The following is a 19422-nucleotide window of genomic DNA, read 5'->3' on the forward strand; positions in this document are numbered from 1 at the left end:
GTTATTTGGAATGCCCAAGTTTTTCAGTAAAGCTTTTGAAACTTTGCCCTTGCCTGGTCTGAAGTGATTTAAGTCATGTTAGTAATGGACACACGTAGTCTACAGCTTGGGTCACTAAGCACTTTGGGGTATGAAGACAACCGAACAAGAGTGAATACAGTGTGGAGATATAAGTGGCTACCAAGGGTAAAGAATGTTTCTCTAGCAGCCTATCGCAGGCGTGTAAATGTGAGACAGTTGGGATAGCTTCTAGCAGGAGGCGTTGTTGTCGGTATGCTCGGAGTGATCCGTCTCCCATAACAATGGGAGCAGATCGGCACTGCAAAGGTCCCCAGCCTGTACACAGAGGAAGAATGAGTAAGTGAAGGGCATGGCATGCTCCAGACCTTTACTGGGAGTGAGGTAGCAGTGATACACCGGAAAAGTGGAGAGAGCAAGGGCTCTGTGTGTCCATCCTAAATGCATCAGTGTTTGTGGTAGAGTATATTTACATCAAGAGTGTCATATGTTTTACCGCTTCCGGACTGCCGCCGCCGATTTACTGCGGCAGGCTGGCTCTCCTGCGCGAACCGACGTAGACGGTGTAAACGGGGCAGGCGGCTCCGATTGACACCTGCGATCGTTCCCCGCTGGGAGAGGAGGACACAGCTGACCATTTCTTCTTCTCTGGAATAATCACAGAGCACCTGTGATCCTTCAATGTAGGATCACAGGTATCTATGGTCATTCCATAAGCCCTGCCCCCATACAGTTAGAAACACGCCCCTAGGTACACATTTAACCCCTTGATCACCCACTGTGTTAACCCCTTCCCTGCCAGTGTCATTATTATAGTAACAGTGCATATTTTTAGCACTGATTACTGTAGTAATGTCACTGGTACCCCCAAAAATGTCAGGGGTCCGCCGCAATGTCGCAGTCCCGCTAAAAACCGCATACCGCTGCCATTACTAGTAAAAAACAAAAAAAAGAACACAAATCTTTCCCATAGTTTGTAGACGCGATAACTTTTGCGCAAACCAAATCAAACTACGCTTATTGAGATTTCTTTTACCAAAATATGTAGCAGACAACAAAATTGGCCTAAAATGTTAAAAAAAAAAAAAAAAAAAAATTTGATTTTTACATTTTTTTTTTTTTGGGGGGGGAATGTTATGTTATATAGCAGAATGTGAAAATTGTTTTTTTTTTTCAGAATTGTCGCTCTATTTTTTTGTCGCTCTAGCGCAAAAAAAAAAAAAAAAAAAAAAAAGCGCACAGGTGATCAAATACCACCAAAAGAAAGCTTTATTTGTGGGGGGAAAAAAAAGGACATCAATTTTATTTAGGTAGAGCATCGCACGACCACGCAATTGTCCGTTAAAGTAACGCAGTGACGAATTGCAAAAAATGGCCTTTAAAGGGGGAAAATCTTTCGGTCCAGAAGTGTGTGAGACAGTGACCTAGCATAGCCCAGAAGAACCCACTCCAGGTAGACCTCTAAGGATCTTCTCTGGATTTCTGTTTCTCTAAATAGGCAATTATATACACTAAGCCTTCCCAACTCGTTAACCCGGTGTTCCATGTAAAAAGCTGTTTTGGAGCAGAGTTGGAACTCTATAAAAATGCAGCCAGCTACTCCCATCCTGCCAATGTCAACCCAATCCCCCACATAGTCTGCTTGCCTACTGGTTTCCTTTCTACCCCTCCATATCCGACACTCTTAGAGGCGACACGACTTCGGGGGGCGACCTGTGAAGTCGCATGCACCGTGACTTCACATAATGGAAGTCTATGCAAGTCACTCGGAGGTCGCCCCAAAGTAGTACAGGACCCTTTTTGTAAGTCGGAGCGACTTGCGTCGCTCCTATTAGAACGGGTCCTGTACTACTCAATGGACCACGACCAACCGCGACTCGTCAGGCTGACAAGTCGCGGCAGTGTGAATGGGCTCTTAGGATACTTGATGTATCAGACATTTCTGACAGAAAGAAAAAAAAAAAACAAAAAACATGTGTGGGTGGGCTATATAGCACATGCGCATACACATGGGGAAAAAAATTCTTCTAGCTTTTTTTTTTTCTTTTAAATCAATGGAGTGTAGTGTACTTAGTTTTAGTGATCTACATGCAGTGCAGGTGTATGCTCCTATGTGTACATGCCCATTAAAAACAATAGACTGCATTTAGATCAGTAAAAAGGAAAGAAAAAAAAAAAAAAAACAGAATACTAAAAAAGTTGCATGCCGTGTGCAATTGGCCTTATAGTTACTGCTACCCCATCCCCAACATACTTCTTATCACCCTCAAAGATACGGCCTTTCACTACAATCTCACCTAGAAACCCTGGAAAAAGCCTACAAGAGGGCAGGTGCTCTGTTTATGAAGGGAAAGAACTAGATACATTGAATTAGCTTTTCTGACATTAGTAGTTTCCCTCCTCTAAGATTGATAACTAAAAATTACCTACAGTTATGGTCAGAAATATTGTCACCCCTGCATTTCTGTCAGATAATGCACCACTTCACCCAGAAAATTGTTTGAATTACAAATGTTTTAGGTATGCTCAGGTTTACTTCTTTTGTTTGTATTGGTAGGACACAAAGTGGAGAAACAAAAAGCCAAAATCAAACATTCCACGCAAATCTCCACAAATGGACTGGACAAAAAAATTGTCACCTTCTCAAAATTGTAAGAAATAATTGTATTCCATGTTTGTGATGCTCCTGTAGTCTGTAATTAAAAACAGGTGCTGAAAATATAGAAATCACATCGGCAGCCAGTTAAAAGGTGAAAAATGGACTCACCCCTTTCTGTGTGTCTTTGTTTGCCAAATGGAGCATGGAGAAGAGAACAAGAAATTTGTGGAAAACCGTGGGCAATCTCAAGGTTACAAGTCCCATGTCCAGACATTTTAATGTTCCTGTATCCACTGTGCGCAACACTGTCAAGAAGATTACAGCCCATGGCACTGTAGCTAATCTCCTTGGACGTGGACGAAAGAGAAAAATTTATCAAAGATAACAACAAAGGATTGTTCGAATGGTGGATAAAGAACCTCAATCAACTTCCAGAACTTCAAGCTGACCTTTAGGCACAGGGTACAACCTTGTCAGCTCTCACTATACGTCACCATCTAAATGAAAAAGGATGCTATGGTAGGAGACCCAGGAGAACCCAACTGCCGACACAGAAACATAAATAAGCTAGATTGGAGCTTGCCAACACTTACCCGAGGAAGCCAAAATCCTTTTGTGAAAATGCGCTGTGAACAGACAAAACAAAATGACAGCTTTTTGGTAAAACCCATCACTCTGTTTTCAGAAAAAGAAATGAGGCCTTTAAACACTTCACCCCCTGGAAGGTTTACCCCCTTCAAGACCAGGCCATTTTTTGCGATACGGCACTGCGTTACTTTAACTGACAATTGCACGGTCGTGCGACGATATACCCGAAATTAAATTGATGTCCTTTTTTTTCCCCTCACAAATAGGGTTTTCTTTTGGTGGTATTTGATCACCTCTGCAGGGTTTTTTTTTTTTTTTTTTTTTTTTTTTTTTGCGCTAGAAACAAAATAAGACCGACAAATTTGAAAAAAATAAAAAAAATGCATATATGCACACACATATATCTCACTGCCCCCTTGAGGGCTGCTAAATTCTTCACCTTTCAGATCCCCCTGTATTACTGTTAGTAACTGCAAGCACACAACTTAACACTTTACTTTCCGGCTCAGTCAATGAGCAGTCTAGGGGTTTTGGTTGTTTGACTATAAAAAAAAGGGATGGGAGAAGGGGAGTGGAATACTCCAGAATTGAACTATTTACAGTTGACGAGGAATCCTATCTGAAGGTTCAGCCAGGCTGCAGTTTCACCTTGCCACTAGGTGAGTTTGAGATAAAGTCTCTGTAGTGAAGACTTGATTTAGCACTATCTTCAGGGCACTTGCCTAGCACCCCCTTTCTTTCCTCCAGCTGGCATCCATCCTCTGACTACTCTACACCGGGGTGGCCCCCTTCCTGGTCAGGCCCTTAGGCTGGCCATACACTATACAATTTTCTTGTGCAACTTTCCTTTAGATTTACCAAAACCATGTAATATAGGGTCAAACCTACAAACTTTCAATTTGTATGCAATCAGGCAGGCCCTTGCACTACATAGTTTAAGGTAAATCTAAAGGAAATTGAATAAGAAAATTGTATAGTGTATGGCCAGCCTTAGACACGATTCCCCTGTACTCACGATACTGTTTTTCCAGGTTCTCCAGTGTCACTACCCCTCTAGTCAGCTCACCTGGACCTCTGGAGTTCAGCTTCTTCCTTCCTTTTCACCAGGCTGACTGCCACGTACGACCTGCTACAGAGGAGGATGCAGCTGCCACCTTCCCTCCGGGACTCTGCTCACCAGCCAAAGACCCTGAGCAGCCAAAGACTCCTGGCTTTTATACCACACCCCACAATGCATCAAGACAGTCTGTGCCAATCACTGAGACTGTATCAAAGCCTGTCTGCCCATTGGTCAGATTTCCTCCCCTGTCCAACATGCCTCTATTGGACCAGTGAAGACACTCCCCAGACCAGATGAATCACACACTGAGCACCATGAGCAGACCTAACTCACAGATCCTGCTCCCTGTTAAGCAAAGAGCCATATAGATTTTGCCTGCTGCTCCTCTGATTTGCTCTGTCTGCCTATCTAGTAGCACCTACCTAGGAGGGTGCTACATATATTTTTTTACTTTATGCTATAAAATATACCCAATAAAAATAAAAAATCTAAAACTTCATCAGTTTAGGCCAATATGTATGTATTCTGCAACATATTTATGGTAAAAAAAATCCCAAAGGGCATATACTGGTTGGTTTGCGCAAAAGTTATAGTGTCTACAAACTATGGAGAATATATATATATATATATATATATATATATAAATTTTTTTTTTTTTTTCCTAGTAATGGGGGCAATCAGCGATTTTTTGTGGGACTGCGACATTGTGGCGGACAAATCTGAAACTACGTGACACTTTTTGGGGACCAGTGCTAAAGAATAACAAAAAAAAATTAAAGGGTTAAATGTGATCCTAGGGAGTGCTTTCTGTTTGGGAGATGCTTTGACTGGGGTCGGGGGGGGGGGGAAGACTGAGATCTAGGTTCCTGCTTAGCAGGAACACAAGATCTCCATCTTCCCTTCTCACAGAATGGCGGTCTACCTGGTTTATGTAGGGAGACCACTGTGCTGCCTCTCCTGAGTACGATTGGCGTGTCCTGGCAGACATCGTGTCTGCCAGACCTGCTGATTGGCTCTCACTCTGTCTAATCACAGCAGGAGCAGGTTGCTGGCGGCATGCGTACGCCCCAGACGCAGTGCACTAAATCATGTACAGGTACCCAACTTCACGCAGGAAGGCTGCCCTTCCACAGTATATCTGTGTGGGGCGGTACATTCCAGGTTAAAGAAAATAATACTGTCCTTACATTAAAACATGGTGAAGGTTCACTAATGTTTTGGGGTTGCTTTGCTGCTTTATGTACTGGATGTCTTGCCCGTGTGCATGGCACTATGGAATCTGAAGACTAAGAAATCTGGGGTACAAAATAGGGCCCAGGGGCAGAAAGTTAGGTCTCCATCCTGAGAGACCTGGGAGCAGCTGACAAAAGAAGAGTGGTCCAAAATTCCAGTAGAGAGGTGTAAGAAACACATTGATGGTTACAGGAAGAAATTCATTTCAGTTATTTTTTTTCCAAGGGGTGCGCTACCAAATTTTTAAAATTGAGGGTACCAATAATTTTTGTCCAGTCCATTTTTGGAGTTGTGCTTGGAAGGATTTCCAACAATCTTTCGTTGCAATCGTTGATCAATTTTTTTCTCCGTCAACGTCCAGGGAGATTAGCTACATTTGTAATTTCAACAATTTTATAAGCGAAGTGGTGCATTATCTGACAGAAATGCAAGGGTGACAATATTTTTGGCTATGACTGTACAAGAACGTATTCACCACACCATTACAACTGGTTAAAACCAGAACAATATATCAAACATGTATTGGCACAACTGCACTAAAAACATATCAAGTATGAAAACATTGTCCATAGCAAAAAACTACTTACATAAGATCGGTGATAACAGCTGCCACGAGACCCGCTAAGACAAAGAAAGTCAGGACACTGAGGATGGAAGTGATGACAATCATACCACCGCTCCTTCCTCCAGGCCACAAGTCAATGCTTCCAGGATCTTGACCTATGAATACATATAGGAAGAGATGTGAACCAATAGTCAATGATTTTTTTTAAAGGATAAAAAAAGAAAAAAGGGGGTTGCCTAAGAAAAAAAAAATATATATATAGAAGTATCTCAACTATAGCCAGTCAGTCAAGAAATGTGGGACCCACTTTGGAAGCTTCTCACTCCAGTCCGTGAATGAAAATGCATGCTTCAGAACTGAGAGGAGGCTTCTCTTACTCTAGTGGCCAGGAAGAGAACCTTTCTGCCAGGAACCAAGAAAAACTGAAATATCAGATTGGGGGTGGTTTAGGGTATATGAGCAAGGCTAACTTCTAGAACCATCTTACCTAGATTTGTAGTAATGGGAGCGGACCAGTCAGTCTCATACACGTTATTAAAAGATGCATTGTAAAACACATACTTAAACCTAAAAACAGAAAAGAATGTCATTATTAGTTTAGCACTAAAGGCATTTCCAAAAGTAACATTTAAGACCTCCATCTAAAATAAAAACCAGGATTTTGTCTAAGGTAGGAGGACTAAAAAAAAAAAAAAAAAAAAAAAAAAAAAAAAAAAGAAAAAGATTTTTGTGAACCCCCCCCCCCCCCTCTTGGTACCAAGAGTACTATGTATTTCGCTTGACAGATTTATCCTCTCTCCGGTTTTGCGTTGGTTTGAAGTCAGATGTGTCCATGTTAAAGCAGAACTGAAGTCCTGCTGTAAAAAAAAAAAAAAACACACACGTGCATGTAGGTCTTCATTGCAGAGAAGACATGTAATGCATCTTCTGCAATATAATGCCCCTACCTGCCTGCTCGCTGTCTTCTCTGGCACTGTAAGCTGACATGACGAACTCCTGCGCCATGTGCAGGAGTAATGTCATCCCACGTCGGCCAATGAATGATGGCTGAAGACCAGCACACAGGAGAAGATGCTGGTGTCAGAAAGGGACCATTTGAAAGTATGTATTAAACCCTTTAGGTCCTCTTTAAAGTAGTTGTAAACCCACCTTTAGAACTTGTATCTATAGGTAAGCCTTTAATAAGACCTACCTAGGAGGTACTGTAAATATCTCCTAAACTTGCACCGTTTAGGAGATATTTACATTGCATGCAGCCGATGAGGTCATCAACGCATGCGTTCTGAAGAAACGCCCCCCGTGCCTTTTCTTCTGAGCCCTGTGCCATGACCGGCGGCTCCCGCCCACATGCGCGGGATCGATGTCACAGGGCTCTGGCTTGTAATACAGCTGGAGTCCACAGACCCGGAAGGAAGATGGGCTAAGATGAATGCAGCCACCAGCAGGGACAACGCGGGCTTTGTTTGCAGGCAAGTGTCACATAATGTGCTAGTATGCGATGGAATTTTAGCCAAACTTCATGCAGTTACAGCTACAGTTTTTTTTTTTTGCTTTTGGGATAAAGGTTTTATCTGAATAAATAAAAGATGATCACTGTTGCACCCCTGTCAGTGGAAAATGGTTTGTCTCAACACTTCAACTGCTACATTTGCAGGGGAGTTTTTTTTTTTTTTTTTCCCAGAACAAACAAACAAACAAACAAACAAACATCACCCCAGACCCACTGGCTGGGAGGGGAGAAATCGAAGCCTTTAAAACGAAAACGAATGCAGCCATTACATCTTAAGAACTGGTGAGCTGCAAGTGCCATCAATAAACATCTTATTTTGGGTTTAATACAGTTTGAAAGCAGCTTAGACATTATATTTGGTATACACGTAGGGTTCTCTCCAAGTTTTCTGTCCTTTAGCTTCACTCTTATGGGCATGGGCGTAGGAACCGGGCGGGACGCGGGACGGGGGGGGGGGGAGACACATCCCCCCCCCAGGAAAAAATGCGGGGGGGACAGGTATGGAGAAATCCCCCCCAGTTTAGTACTTGGAGCAGGGGCCCCCTGTATGTGTATATATATATATATATATATATATATATATATATATATATATATATATATATATATATATATATATATATAGAGAGAGAGAGAGAGAGAGGAGAGCGGCAAGCGCAGCTGAGCTGAGACCGGAGCTCCCCCGATCCTCAGCAAGTTACACAAACACATACAGCAGCTGATCTCTCTCCCCAGCTGCCTGTGTGTGTGAGTGCAGAGACCAGCACTGAACCCGCCCCTCCCCCTGTGTGTTTCCTATACAGTACACGGAGGAGAGGAGGAGGGAACAGCTCTCTCCACTCTGCAACATCTGAATCTGAAGGTCTGTGATGATGATTATAACTAATACTGTACTAACTTGCAAGGGGCGGTGTATGGTGCTATAGGGGTGGAGATGGAGGGGTGTGTAAAGCTGGGGGGGTGTATGGAGATGGAGGGGTGTGTGTAAAATTCCTACCATCCCCCACCCACCGTCATCTTCATCCCCCCTGTCATCTTCCTACTATCCCACCCACCGTCATCTTCATCCCCCCTGTCATCTTCCTACTATCCCACCCACCGTCATCTTCATCCCCCCTGTCATCTTCCTACTATCCCACCCACCGTCATCTTCATCCCCCCTGTCATCTTCCTACTATCCCACCCACCGTCATCTTCATCCCCCCTGTCATCTTCCTACTATCCCACCCACCGTCATCTTCATCCCCCCTGTCATCTTCCTACTATCCCACCCACCGTCATCTTCATCCCCCCTGTCATCTTCCTACTATCCCACCCACCGTCATCTTCATCCCCCCTGTCATCTTCCTACTATCCCACCCACCGTCATCTTCATCCCCCCTGTCATCTTCTTACTATCCCACCCACCGTCATCTTCATCCCCCCTGTCATCTTCCTACTATCCCACCCACCGTCATCTTCATCCCCCCTGTCATCTTCCTACTATCCCACCCACCGTCATCTTCATCCCCCCTGTCATCTTCCTACTATCCCACCCACCGTCACCTTCATCCCCCCTGTCATCCCCCCTGTCATCTTCCTACTATCCCACCCACCGTCATCTTCATCCCCCCTGTCATCTTCTTACTATCCCACCCACCGTCATCTTCATCCCCACTGTCATCTTCTTACTATCCCACCCACCGTCATCTTCATCCCCACTGTCATCTTCATCCCCACTGTCATCTTCATCCCCACTGTCATCTTCATCCCCACTGTCATCTTCATCCCCACTGTCATCTTCTTACCATCCCACCCCACTGTCATCTTCATCCCCACTGTCATCTTCCTACCATCCCACCCACTCATCTTCATCCCCACTGTCATCTTCATCCCCACTGTCATCTTCCTACCATCCCACCCACTGTCATCTTCATCCCAACTGTCATCTTCCTACTATCCCACCCACTGTCATCTTCATCCCCACTGTCATCTTCCTACCATCCCACCCACTGTCATCTTCATCCCCACTGTCATCTTCCTACCATCCCACCCACAGTCATCTTCATCCCCCCTCTCATCTTCCTACTATCCCACCCACTGTCATCTTCATCCCCACTGTCATCTTCCTACCATCCATATTGTAAAAAAAAAAAAAAAAAAATGAATAAGGGCTCTTTCACACGGGCGATCTGATCAGATCCGCCTGTCAGTTTTTTAGGCGGATCTGATCGGATCCTCCATGCAGCTCTATGGGGCAGCGGGTGTCAGCGGAGACACCTCCGCTGACACCCGCTGCCATCCGTATCCGATCCTGTCCGTGAAATCTGGACGGAGGGAAACCCTATTTTTCCATCCGTTCAGTGATCGGATGAGAGCGGACAGGCGGTCCGCTCTCATCCGATCCCCCATGGAGAGCAGCGGGAGCTGTGACACCTCCCTCTCCGCACTGCAAGCGGAGACAGAGCTGTCATCCGCCGGCTCAGCGGGGATCGGCGGATCGTGTGAAAGAGCCCTTAAGCAAATTCTAGAAAAATGTAATTAAAATAAAAAACTACTGACACCAATGGCAGAACTACCACACAAACATTGCACTTGCGACCGGCCCTGGCGTTCCGCCACCAGGCTGGGAGGGAAGGGCCCCGTCCGGGGGGCCCTTTATGGTTTCTTGCATCGGGGCCCTGAAGGTTCTAGTTACGCCACTGACTTGGAGAGTGCTGATTACGCTGTAAAAATGTCCAGTGCATTCGGCTGCCGAACACCTATTGTTAGGGTGGGGTTTACGACCCAGAAAGGCGCTGATTGGCTGCCTTCTGGGGGCGTAACCTGGGCGCAGGAAAGATCGCTTGGCCACCCCCACCTTCGTGATGTCCTGGCTGTGATTGGTCCAGTCTCCAGCCTGGACCAATCATCATCCAGGACATCCGATCGCTGACGTCGCAATGGGGGCGGTGCCGGTGCGTGCGTCAGTCACTCACCGTCACCGCCGCTCACCTTCCCGCCGGTTCCCGCCGTAGAGGAGAGGCCGCCCGCCGGTTCCCGCCGCAGAAGAGGACGAGGGAGAAGCCGCTCACCTTCCCGCCGCCGCCGATAGCCGAGCCGCCGCTGCCAGGTAAGTGCATTGGGTTGAAGGGAGCATGCACGCTGATCTCTGCATTGATTGGGGGACAATGCTGTGGCACTCTGCAATCATTGAGATTTTTCATGCACACACACACACACACACACACACACACACACACACTCTCTCTCTCTCTCTTGCAGTTTACTAAAAAAGCATATACCTGGCGAGTAAAAATGCTGTCCCCCCCCAGATTTGTGTGGGTTCCTACACCCTTGCTTATGGGAACAATTTATGTTCATTGTTTCTAGGTGCAAAGCCAGCTGTAACCTTGGTTGCTAGGCATGTATTCCATCCCAGCCAACTGAATCGTGATCCAACTAGCTCTTAACTGAAGAAAAGGGTCTGTAAAGCCCCGTACACACGTACCGATTGTCGGCGAACGATCAGCCGTCTTTTGTCCCCGGGCTGTCGGTGTCTGTTGAAAAGTGCAAAGACAGCCCAAGAATTTTGTCCGCCGACTACAGCCGACTGCAGAAGTGATGTCATGTAATGGTTAACTTTCCCTGTGTTTTTTCTTTTCTGAGCATGACCAGTCTTGCAAATCTGCGGTCTGTCGGCCGAATTCTGTACTGACTGGCAAATAATCGGCCGCTCTGGTGTTGGCATACAAAAATTTTAATGCTTGCATGACAGATTCTTGTCGGCAGGTTTCTTCATATTTTTGTGTATACTATATTACTATACTATATATACACACACAAAAGACCATCACTTTAACAGAGGAGAGCAAATGCAGGTCAGAAGGAAATCCAACAGCAGGTCAAATATACCGGTTAATGAACTCTGTGAACAACCACAAAAACTTCTCAAATCTCAGATGCAAGCAGAATGCACCTGAAACATGTTGCATTTTGCTCTTCATCAAACTCAAAATGTTTTTTTTTTTTGTTTATTTTAAACTGCTTGCCGGCCGACTAACGTACATGTACTGCAGCAGGTCGGCTCTATGCGCAAAATCATGTACCTCTACATCATTTTGTGCAATAACTACTAAGGGGCGCACGTGCCGTCGGATGCGCAATCGTGCCGATTGGGCAGAGGGGGGGGGGGAGGTAATGAGCGGGTCTGATGGACCCGATGTCCGCCAGCCACCTGCAATCATTCGAGAGAGGCAGAGCGGCGGTCTACGTAAACAATGCAGATCGCCGTTCTGACAGGGGAGAAGCTAGAGATCTTATGCTCCCGCTAAGCAGGAAGGCAGATCTGTCTTCCCCGAGTCAGGGCAACCCCTCCCCCCAGTTAGAAAGCACCTCCTAGGGACACTTAACACTTTGCTCTCCCCTGATGTTAACCCCTTCCCTGCCAGTGTCTAGTACAGTAACCGTGCATATTTTTAGCACTGATCACTGTAATAAATGTCACTGGTCCCCAAAGAAAGTGTCAGGTGTCCGATTTGTCCACCGCAATGTCGCAGTCCTTGGGAAAAAAAAAAAATTATTATAATATACACACGCACATAAATGCTTATTGGGGTTTCTTTTTTTTTTTTTTTTTTTTTTAACAAAAATATGTAGCAGAATACATAATTGCATAAATAAATGGATGAAGAAATTCAATTTTTTTACAAGGTTGCACGACTGCGCAATTGTCAGTTAACCACTTTAAGACCGGAAGAATTTGCCCCCTTAATGACCAGGCCACTTTTTTCAACTTGGCACTGCGTTATTTTAACTGACAATTCCGTGGTCATGCAATGCTGTACCCAAACGAAATTCAGGTAATTTTTTCCCCATAAATAGAGCTTTCTTTTGGTGGTATTTGATCACCTCTGCGATTTTTATTTTTTGCGCTATAACCAAAAAAAAGCAATTTCTGAAAAAAAAAAAAAAAAAAAAAAAAATTAAAAATCTAAAATTTTTTTAACATTTTAGACCAATTTGTTTTCTGCTACATTTTTTTTTTTTTTACGAAAAAATATCACAATAAGCGTATTTTGATTGGTTTGTGCAAAAGTTATTGCATCTACTAACTACGGGAAATATTTAATGTCATTTTATTTATTTTACTAGTAATGGTGGCGATCTGCGATTTTTTGCGGGACTGCGACATTGCGGACCCCTGACTGACATTTTTGACACTTTGGGGGGGGGGGGTGGGGACCAGTGACATCACTACAGTAATCAGTGCTAAAAATATCCACTGTTACTGTAATAATGACACTGGCAGGGGTTAACATTGTGGGTGATCAAGGGGTTAAATGTGAGCCTAGGGGAGTGATTCTAACTGTGGGGGGGGGGGGGGTGTGGCTTCTGAAATGACCATAGAGATCTGTGATCCTATATAGAAGGATCACAGGGGCTCTATGATCATTCCAGGGAGAACAACGGTCAGCTGTATTTACAACAGCCAACCGTCCTCTCTCAGTGGGGAATGATTGTGGGTGTCAGGCGGCAATCGGAGCTGCCTGACCGTGCATCGACTTCCCCGCTGCCGACTGGGGTGCTTGCCCCCTACCTCCCTGCTTGCGACTGATGTAGCCCTACGTCGGTTTACCTGGGGGAGCCACAATGCCGCAGTAAATACACGGCGTGTGGTCGGCAACCGGTTAAAGTAACGCAGTGTTGTATCGCATAAAATGGCTTGGTCATTAAGGAGGTAAAAACTTCCGGGGCTGAAGTGGTTAATAAAGAGGGTGGTTTGAAGAAACTACATGGCTACAAACAAGGGAGACTTGAATAAAACCTCACACACCCACACCAACAAAACTGTAGACAGTTGCATAGGTGTCCAACTCCCAGAACAAACTGCAAAATAATGCAGCTTACCAGTCCTTAGATGTGGTGGCTGCATTTGTTTTTTTTTAGCCTTTTTATCCCCGCCTCTTTAATGTTATCGTAATGATCCTGCCAGTTCCACACTTCCTTTCCTATAGGGACACTCTCTCACCATGATGTATTAATGTTAGTACATTATGTACTACCCTGGGATGTAGGAGACCTTGGAGCAGTAACAGGATCCAACTAAACAAAAAAGAAAGAGCTTGAGTAGGCTAGATCTTCTACCGTCCTCTTGTATTAAACTGAAGTAATACCTGTATGCTGTGTTACTTCGAAGAACGCCATTGCAAGGATCTTTATTAAAGCAGTCGGTGTCATTCCCCACCCGAACAACATAGTTATTCAGGGTATCCTGCACCTTGGAAGGGTCATAGATCTGAGATGTCGTCGGAACATTGGTGCAATCAGGATTGGTAAATCTGGCAGCCACATACGGTACTGAGACTCCACCTTTTGTTGAATCGTAGGAGGAGATGTTAGAGAGTGAAATTTTTGTGAGATCTGTGCCACCTGAAAAACATTGAAGTAAATGAAAAACCCAAATCACTAAAATCTCATTAAAAAAAAAAAAAAAAAAAAAAAAAAAAAAAAACCACACACACACACACACACACACACACACACACACACACACACACACACACACGCAACACTTTAAAACGCATTATTGTAATTTCAAAAGTGGTTTTTACTATGGCACCATTCATTAAAACACACAACGATCCAGCCATTAGGGTGTTTGTTTAGGCATTTCCTGTTATAGTAAGACAACGATCTGTGCCCGTTTCCCAGATATGCTCCTGCGAGGTCACTCTGTTACATAGGATTCTGATGGTGACTACAAGTGGCTGTCTCAGTACTGAAAAATGACTTGACCATATAGATGTGTGGGCATTTTTTTATATATATATATATATATATATATATATATATATATATATATATATATATATATATATATATATATATATATATATATATATATATATATATATATATATATATATATATATATATATATATATATATATATATATATATATATATATATATATATATATATATATATATATATATACACACACACACACACACACACACACATATATACATACAGGTCCGCAAGGCTAGTGTTGTTCAGACTGTTGTTCTGTTATTAAGGTTTTGAAGAAATGTGGACTTGTGTATTATGGGAGATTTAGTTCCGGGAGGAGTAAGGACCATAGACTGCCTTGTAACAAGACTCTTCTCCCAGGGAGCAATGGGACTCGCAGAGCCTGCTGGGAGTGTCTTTATAAAGGGGGTGGGATCAAAGCTTGCTCTCGTGCCTCGAGAACAGCGTGCTGGAAGGAAGGGAAAGAGCTGCTGCGGAGAGCAGAAGAGTAGGCTGGAGGCCTGGCAGAGGACACCGGAGTCAGAGCGAGCGGTGTGTGGAAGGATTTCGGTAGTGTGACCGAGCGGAAGGACGCTGTGAGAGTTGCCAAAGAGAGCGGGACCTTGCTGAAGGAGACGGGGGAACGGAGTTCGGGGACCTTGGGCGAGAGGAATTCAGTCAAAGTTTTGTCATACGCCTAGACTGAGCCAGGGCGGGACTGCAGAGTTGTTTGGCAGAGGGCCCTATTAAACCTAATGGTCACCACAGGACACTGTAGTTCCGCATAGTGCGTGGCAGGCAGAAAAGGCCTTAAGCCCTTCTCACAGTGTTATGCTGACTGCCTATCGTGAAGTACTGGAATCTATTCTCCTCTTTCATCTGTTTGGATTACAATTGCTGGTTATTACAGTTGATTAATCACCTTTACTGTGGATTACAAATGCTTTCTTTGGATTGGCTGAGGATCCCTTGCCGGTGAAGAATAGTGAGGCCTCACTCATCCAGGAGACTCTTGCAATTCAGTGTAAAGGAGGCCCCCATCAGTATACAGAGTGCACTCTAGCAGGAATATTATATCTGCACTAAATAACTATCAAAGTGGTATTAATGGTAAAGTTATTCTTTAAGTACTGTCAACCTTAGATTGTAAGCTCCTTGAGGGCAGGGACTGATGTGAATGTACAATGTATATGTAAAGCGCTGCGTAAATTGACAGCGCTATAGAAGTACCTGAATTAAATAAAAAAAACTTGAATTGCGTCACTCTTTTTTTCCATTAAAACACAGTGTATTTACAGCATTAAAAAAAGTATCCATCCTCTAAAAATTTTTTTATACATATATATATATATATATATTATATAGTATCTTTGATCCTGAGTGCTAAACCCTAGTTACATTTACAGGTGGGGAATTCAGGATCTATATTGTTGTTATTGATGTTCTTAATCAATTGGTCTATTGACCTTGTTTGTGCATTCTACTAAACGCAAGTCAAAGATCAATAAATTTGATTCTTTATTGCAACCTTCCTGTGGTCTTGATTATTTACAATGACAGAACCAATAGTGTCAGGTGGGTTGGAGATCATTCAGGGCCACCGAAGTGACACACATACATACATACACACACACACAGGAAAGGTGTGAGGGCCTTGTGTTTGACACATGTGATGTAGAGTTAAAAAAAAAAAAAAAAGAAAAAAATACTTACAGAAAAGAAAATCTTTGCAAGAAAAATAACAGATTTGTTTTATATGCAGTTTTTACTTTTAATGTGATTAGCTGTTAACAGATCATGAAACACTGCAGAATATAAATGTATAATTGGAATTTTCCTCCCATAGTGAAATACGCTACACGAATTACAACTTTCAACTAGTGTTAAGCAATACTTACTACTCTGGACCACAAACAGATATACGGTCTCTGTAGTCTGTCTGTAGCAGTAGGGCTTTTCCAAAGTAATGGTGGTCTGGGTTGGGTTATACTGGAAGATTTTACCATTCGCCAATACTGGCACCAATGCTCCAGCTAAGGAATGGAAGGAATAAAAAACAAACAACTGAAGAAAGCTTAATATGCAAAGAATCATTTTTTTTCTATACTATATTGCACGGCAAAAAAAACAAAAAACAAAACCTGCATTTTTTTCCCCAAATATAAAACACACAACACATACATACAAGTGTATGAATATCAAATTTAAACCCGCGCTACAAATCGTGTCTATGTGGTTGTATGTGTACAGAAAAAACAAATTAAATGTGTAGGTGTGTGCAGCTGCTGCAGACACTAAGAAAATCTTAGAAAAATATTATAAAACAAAATTTATGCAGCGCTAGCATCAGTATTGGTAATTATGTGAAAATATGTAAACCATACAATTATATAGACTCAAATATTCTAAACAAAGTGCTCGAGTGCTGTGAATCATCAAATATATCCAAGTGAACAATAAACAATAAATATCAAGTGCATATAAAAGTCCTTGTATTGTGATCCAGATAAGGTGCTGAAGTGCCAAGATAAATATAAGGTGCTTTCAAAGTGATAAGGTGCCCCTCTAGGTTCCCCACTCACCAAATTGCCAATATATAAAGACCTTGTATGATATTACACAATAGCCCAGGATCTATTGATGAATATGAATATAAATGTTGAGAGTCCCTAGATATAAATATCCCTAAATTTAGCAACATGTATATACATAAACACTGACATATTGATATTAAAATATCAATATATCATTTATTGATACCACAATCATATAACCAGATTTTTATTAATCCTTTGAAATAATTTTATGTCTAATAAAGATACTTTGTTCTTTTATATTTTATACAATTTATGAAAGTTTAATATATAATATCTAATGGTAATGCTTGTACATGTTAACATAAGTTTTAATGAATGATAATTAAATATTGTTTTAACATAACATATAGCGAAAATAGAAACGGTTTAGCAAATTTTTTGTAAACAGAAAGTGATGCCCGGACGTAACAAAATGTTCACAAATACATGAGACCAAATTCATTTATGCTGTTCAAAATGTGGATGGTAGTGTCAATATACCAATCTTAGCAGCCAATCTGAACAGTTTTTGATCAATATAACATTTTCAAAACAATATATTCCAGATATGACGATCGAGAGGCTACGATATAAAGAGCCGCCGCAAACAGGAAGTGATGTCTTTGAAGACGCTGTAATTGACGGCGAAACGCGTTGACGTACTTCCGGTTGCGGACCAGACGGAACGTCACTTCCGGTCAGGAACTTCCTGCTCGTGGAACGCACGCCGAGAGCTGCGAACACGAGTTTTATTGTACATGCCTTATCCTATTTTACGCTTGTAAGTATCCACTTGACTTTTTGGAGAAATAAATCAGTCTATACTTACTTCACCATGTACGGCTTTCTTTTTTTTTTTAATGGTGGAAGCGGAAGCGGACCCATACAATACCGGAGGTCATATTAGAGAAAGTTCCCTAAAGATCCTGGGCTATTGTGCAATATCATACAAGGTCTTTATATATTGGCAATTTGGTGAGCGGGGAACCTAGAGGGGCACCTTATCACTTTGAAAGCACCTTATATTTATCTTGGCACTTCAGCACCTTATCTGGATCACAATACAAGGACTTTTATATGCACTTGATATTTATTGTTTATTGTTCACTTGGATATATTTGATGATTCACAGCACTCGAGCACTTTATGTTCGGAATATTTGAGTCTATATAATTGTATGGTTTACATATTTTCACATAATTACCAATACTGATGCTAGCGCTGCATAAATTTGTTTTATAACATACATACAAGTAACTACTAGAAGTACCTGATCTATCCTGTAATCTACTTTTCAGTAGGGGAGAGAGAGATGTTGCACTCTAGTCCAATAATGCTTGGCTGCATGCACATGTCCCAATCATGAAAATACTAACTGCAGAAGAGAGCAGAGTGATAACCCGTCAATCAGCTGCTTCTTCAGCATCCAATTTGCAGGGACTATGTGAGCCTTCTTGCACTTGCATGAGTGATTCCACCGAGTTGCATTTTAGATTTTAAGCTCTCACAAATTGGACCCTTCTTACTATCTTGTGTTACCGTACGGTCTCCTTTTGTTGGTATATCATTGCACAAACTGTTGGAACTCGCTAAATCATGTATAATAATCACCAAAAACTCCACAAATATGTGCATTGATATCAGGACTGGCTGAACAGTACTGCAAATCCTTGGTGGGTAAAATAACTCCTATAAACGTTCTTTAATTGTGTACTCCGAAAGTATAGCCAGGTTAGTGACCCCTTTTCTATACTGCAGTTAAACTGATATTAAAGGCTAACATTAAAATTTTTAATAAATAAATACTTACCTGCTCTGTGCAGCGATATTGCACAGAGCAGTTCCTTACCTTCTCTGCTGTCACACGTCCGTGCAGGTAGGCTTGCTCCCAGGCCTGGTTGTGTATGTCCATAGACACATACAGCACCATTAAGCTACGCCCCCACTCCCTCCTCACATGAGTTTGGCTCCTGCTGCTTTCAGCCAATGGCTCCCACTGCCCTTACTGTCCCCTGTGAGACCAGGAGAGGAGAGTGGTGCTGCAGCTAGTTCAGCACTGGATTGCAAGAGGAGGCAGGTACGTCTTAACCACTTAAGCCCCAGCCCTATTTCGGACACTTTTTGTTCACGCGTTAAAACCAGTATTTTTTCCTAGAAAACTACTTAGAACCCCCAAACATTATATATATTTTTTTAGCAAAGACTCTGGAGAATAAAATGTCGGTCATTGTAATATTTTTTATCACGCGGTATTTGCGCAGCAGTCTTTAAAGCGCCATTTTTTTGGAAAATTTTTGAAAAAAATCACATTTCACTAATTTTTAAAAATACTAAACAGTAAAGTTAGCCCATTCTTTTTGTATATTGTGAAAGAACATGTCACGCCGAGTAAATAGATACCCAACATGTTACGGTTTAAAATTGCGCCCCAGTTACCAGTTTTGAGTTAGAGTGTAGCTCTTTTTTTTAAATTATTGCTCACGCTCTGGCGATCGCGGCGATACCTCACGTGTGGTTTG

General features: G+C 42.7%; 1 protein-coding gene across 1 annotated transcript in view; it reads right to left on the minus strand.

Moving 5' to 3' along the window:
• The window catches only part of UPK3A (uroplakin 3A), a 41911-nt gene that overhangs the window by 11561 nt on the left and 10928 nt on the right, over window positions 1-19422 (minus strand). Inside the window, exons 2-5 of the mRNA XM_082253666.1 lie at window positions 16226-16360; window positions 13708-13963; window positions 6551-6630; window positions 6086-6218 (exon numbers count right to left, since the gene is read on the minus strand). Coding sequence (XP_082109792.1) covers window positions 6086-6218; window positions 6551-6630; window positions 13708-13963; window positions 16226-16360 — 604 coding nt within the window. The remainder of the gene's footprint in view (window positions 1-6085; window positions 6219-6550; window positions 6631-13707; window positions 13964-16225; window positions 16361-19422) is intronic.

The sequence above is a fragment of the Pelophylax lessonae genome, assembly GCF_965119305.1.
Source record: "Pelophylax lessonae genome assembly, chromosome: 4".
In the NCBI taxonomy this organism is placed as follows: Eukaryota; Metazoa; Chordata; class Amphibia; order Anura; family Ranidae; genus Pelophylax; species Pelophylax lessonae.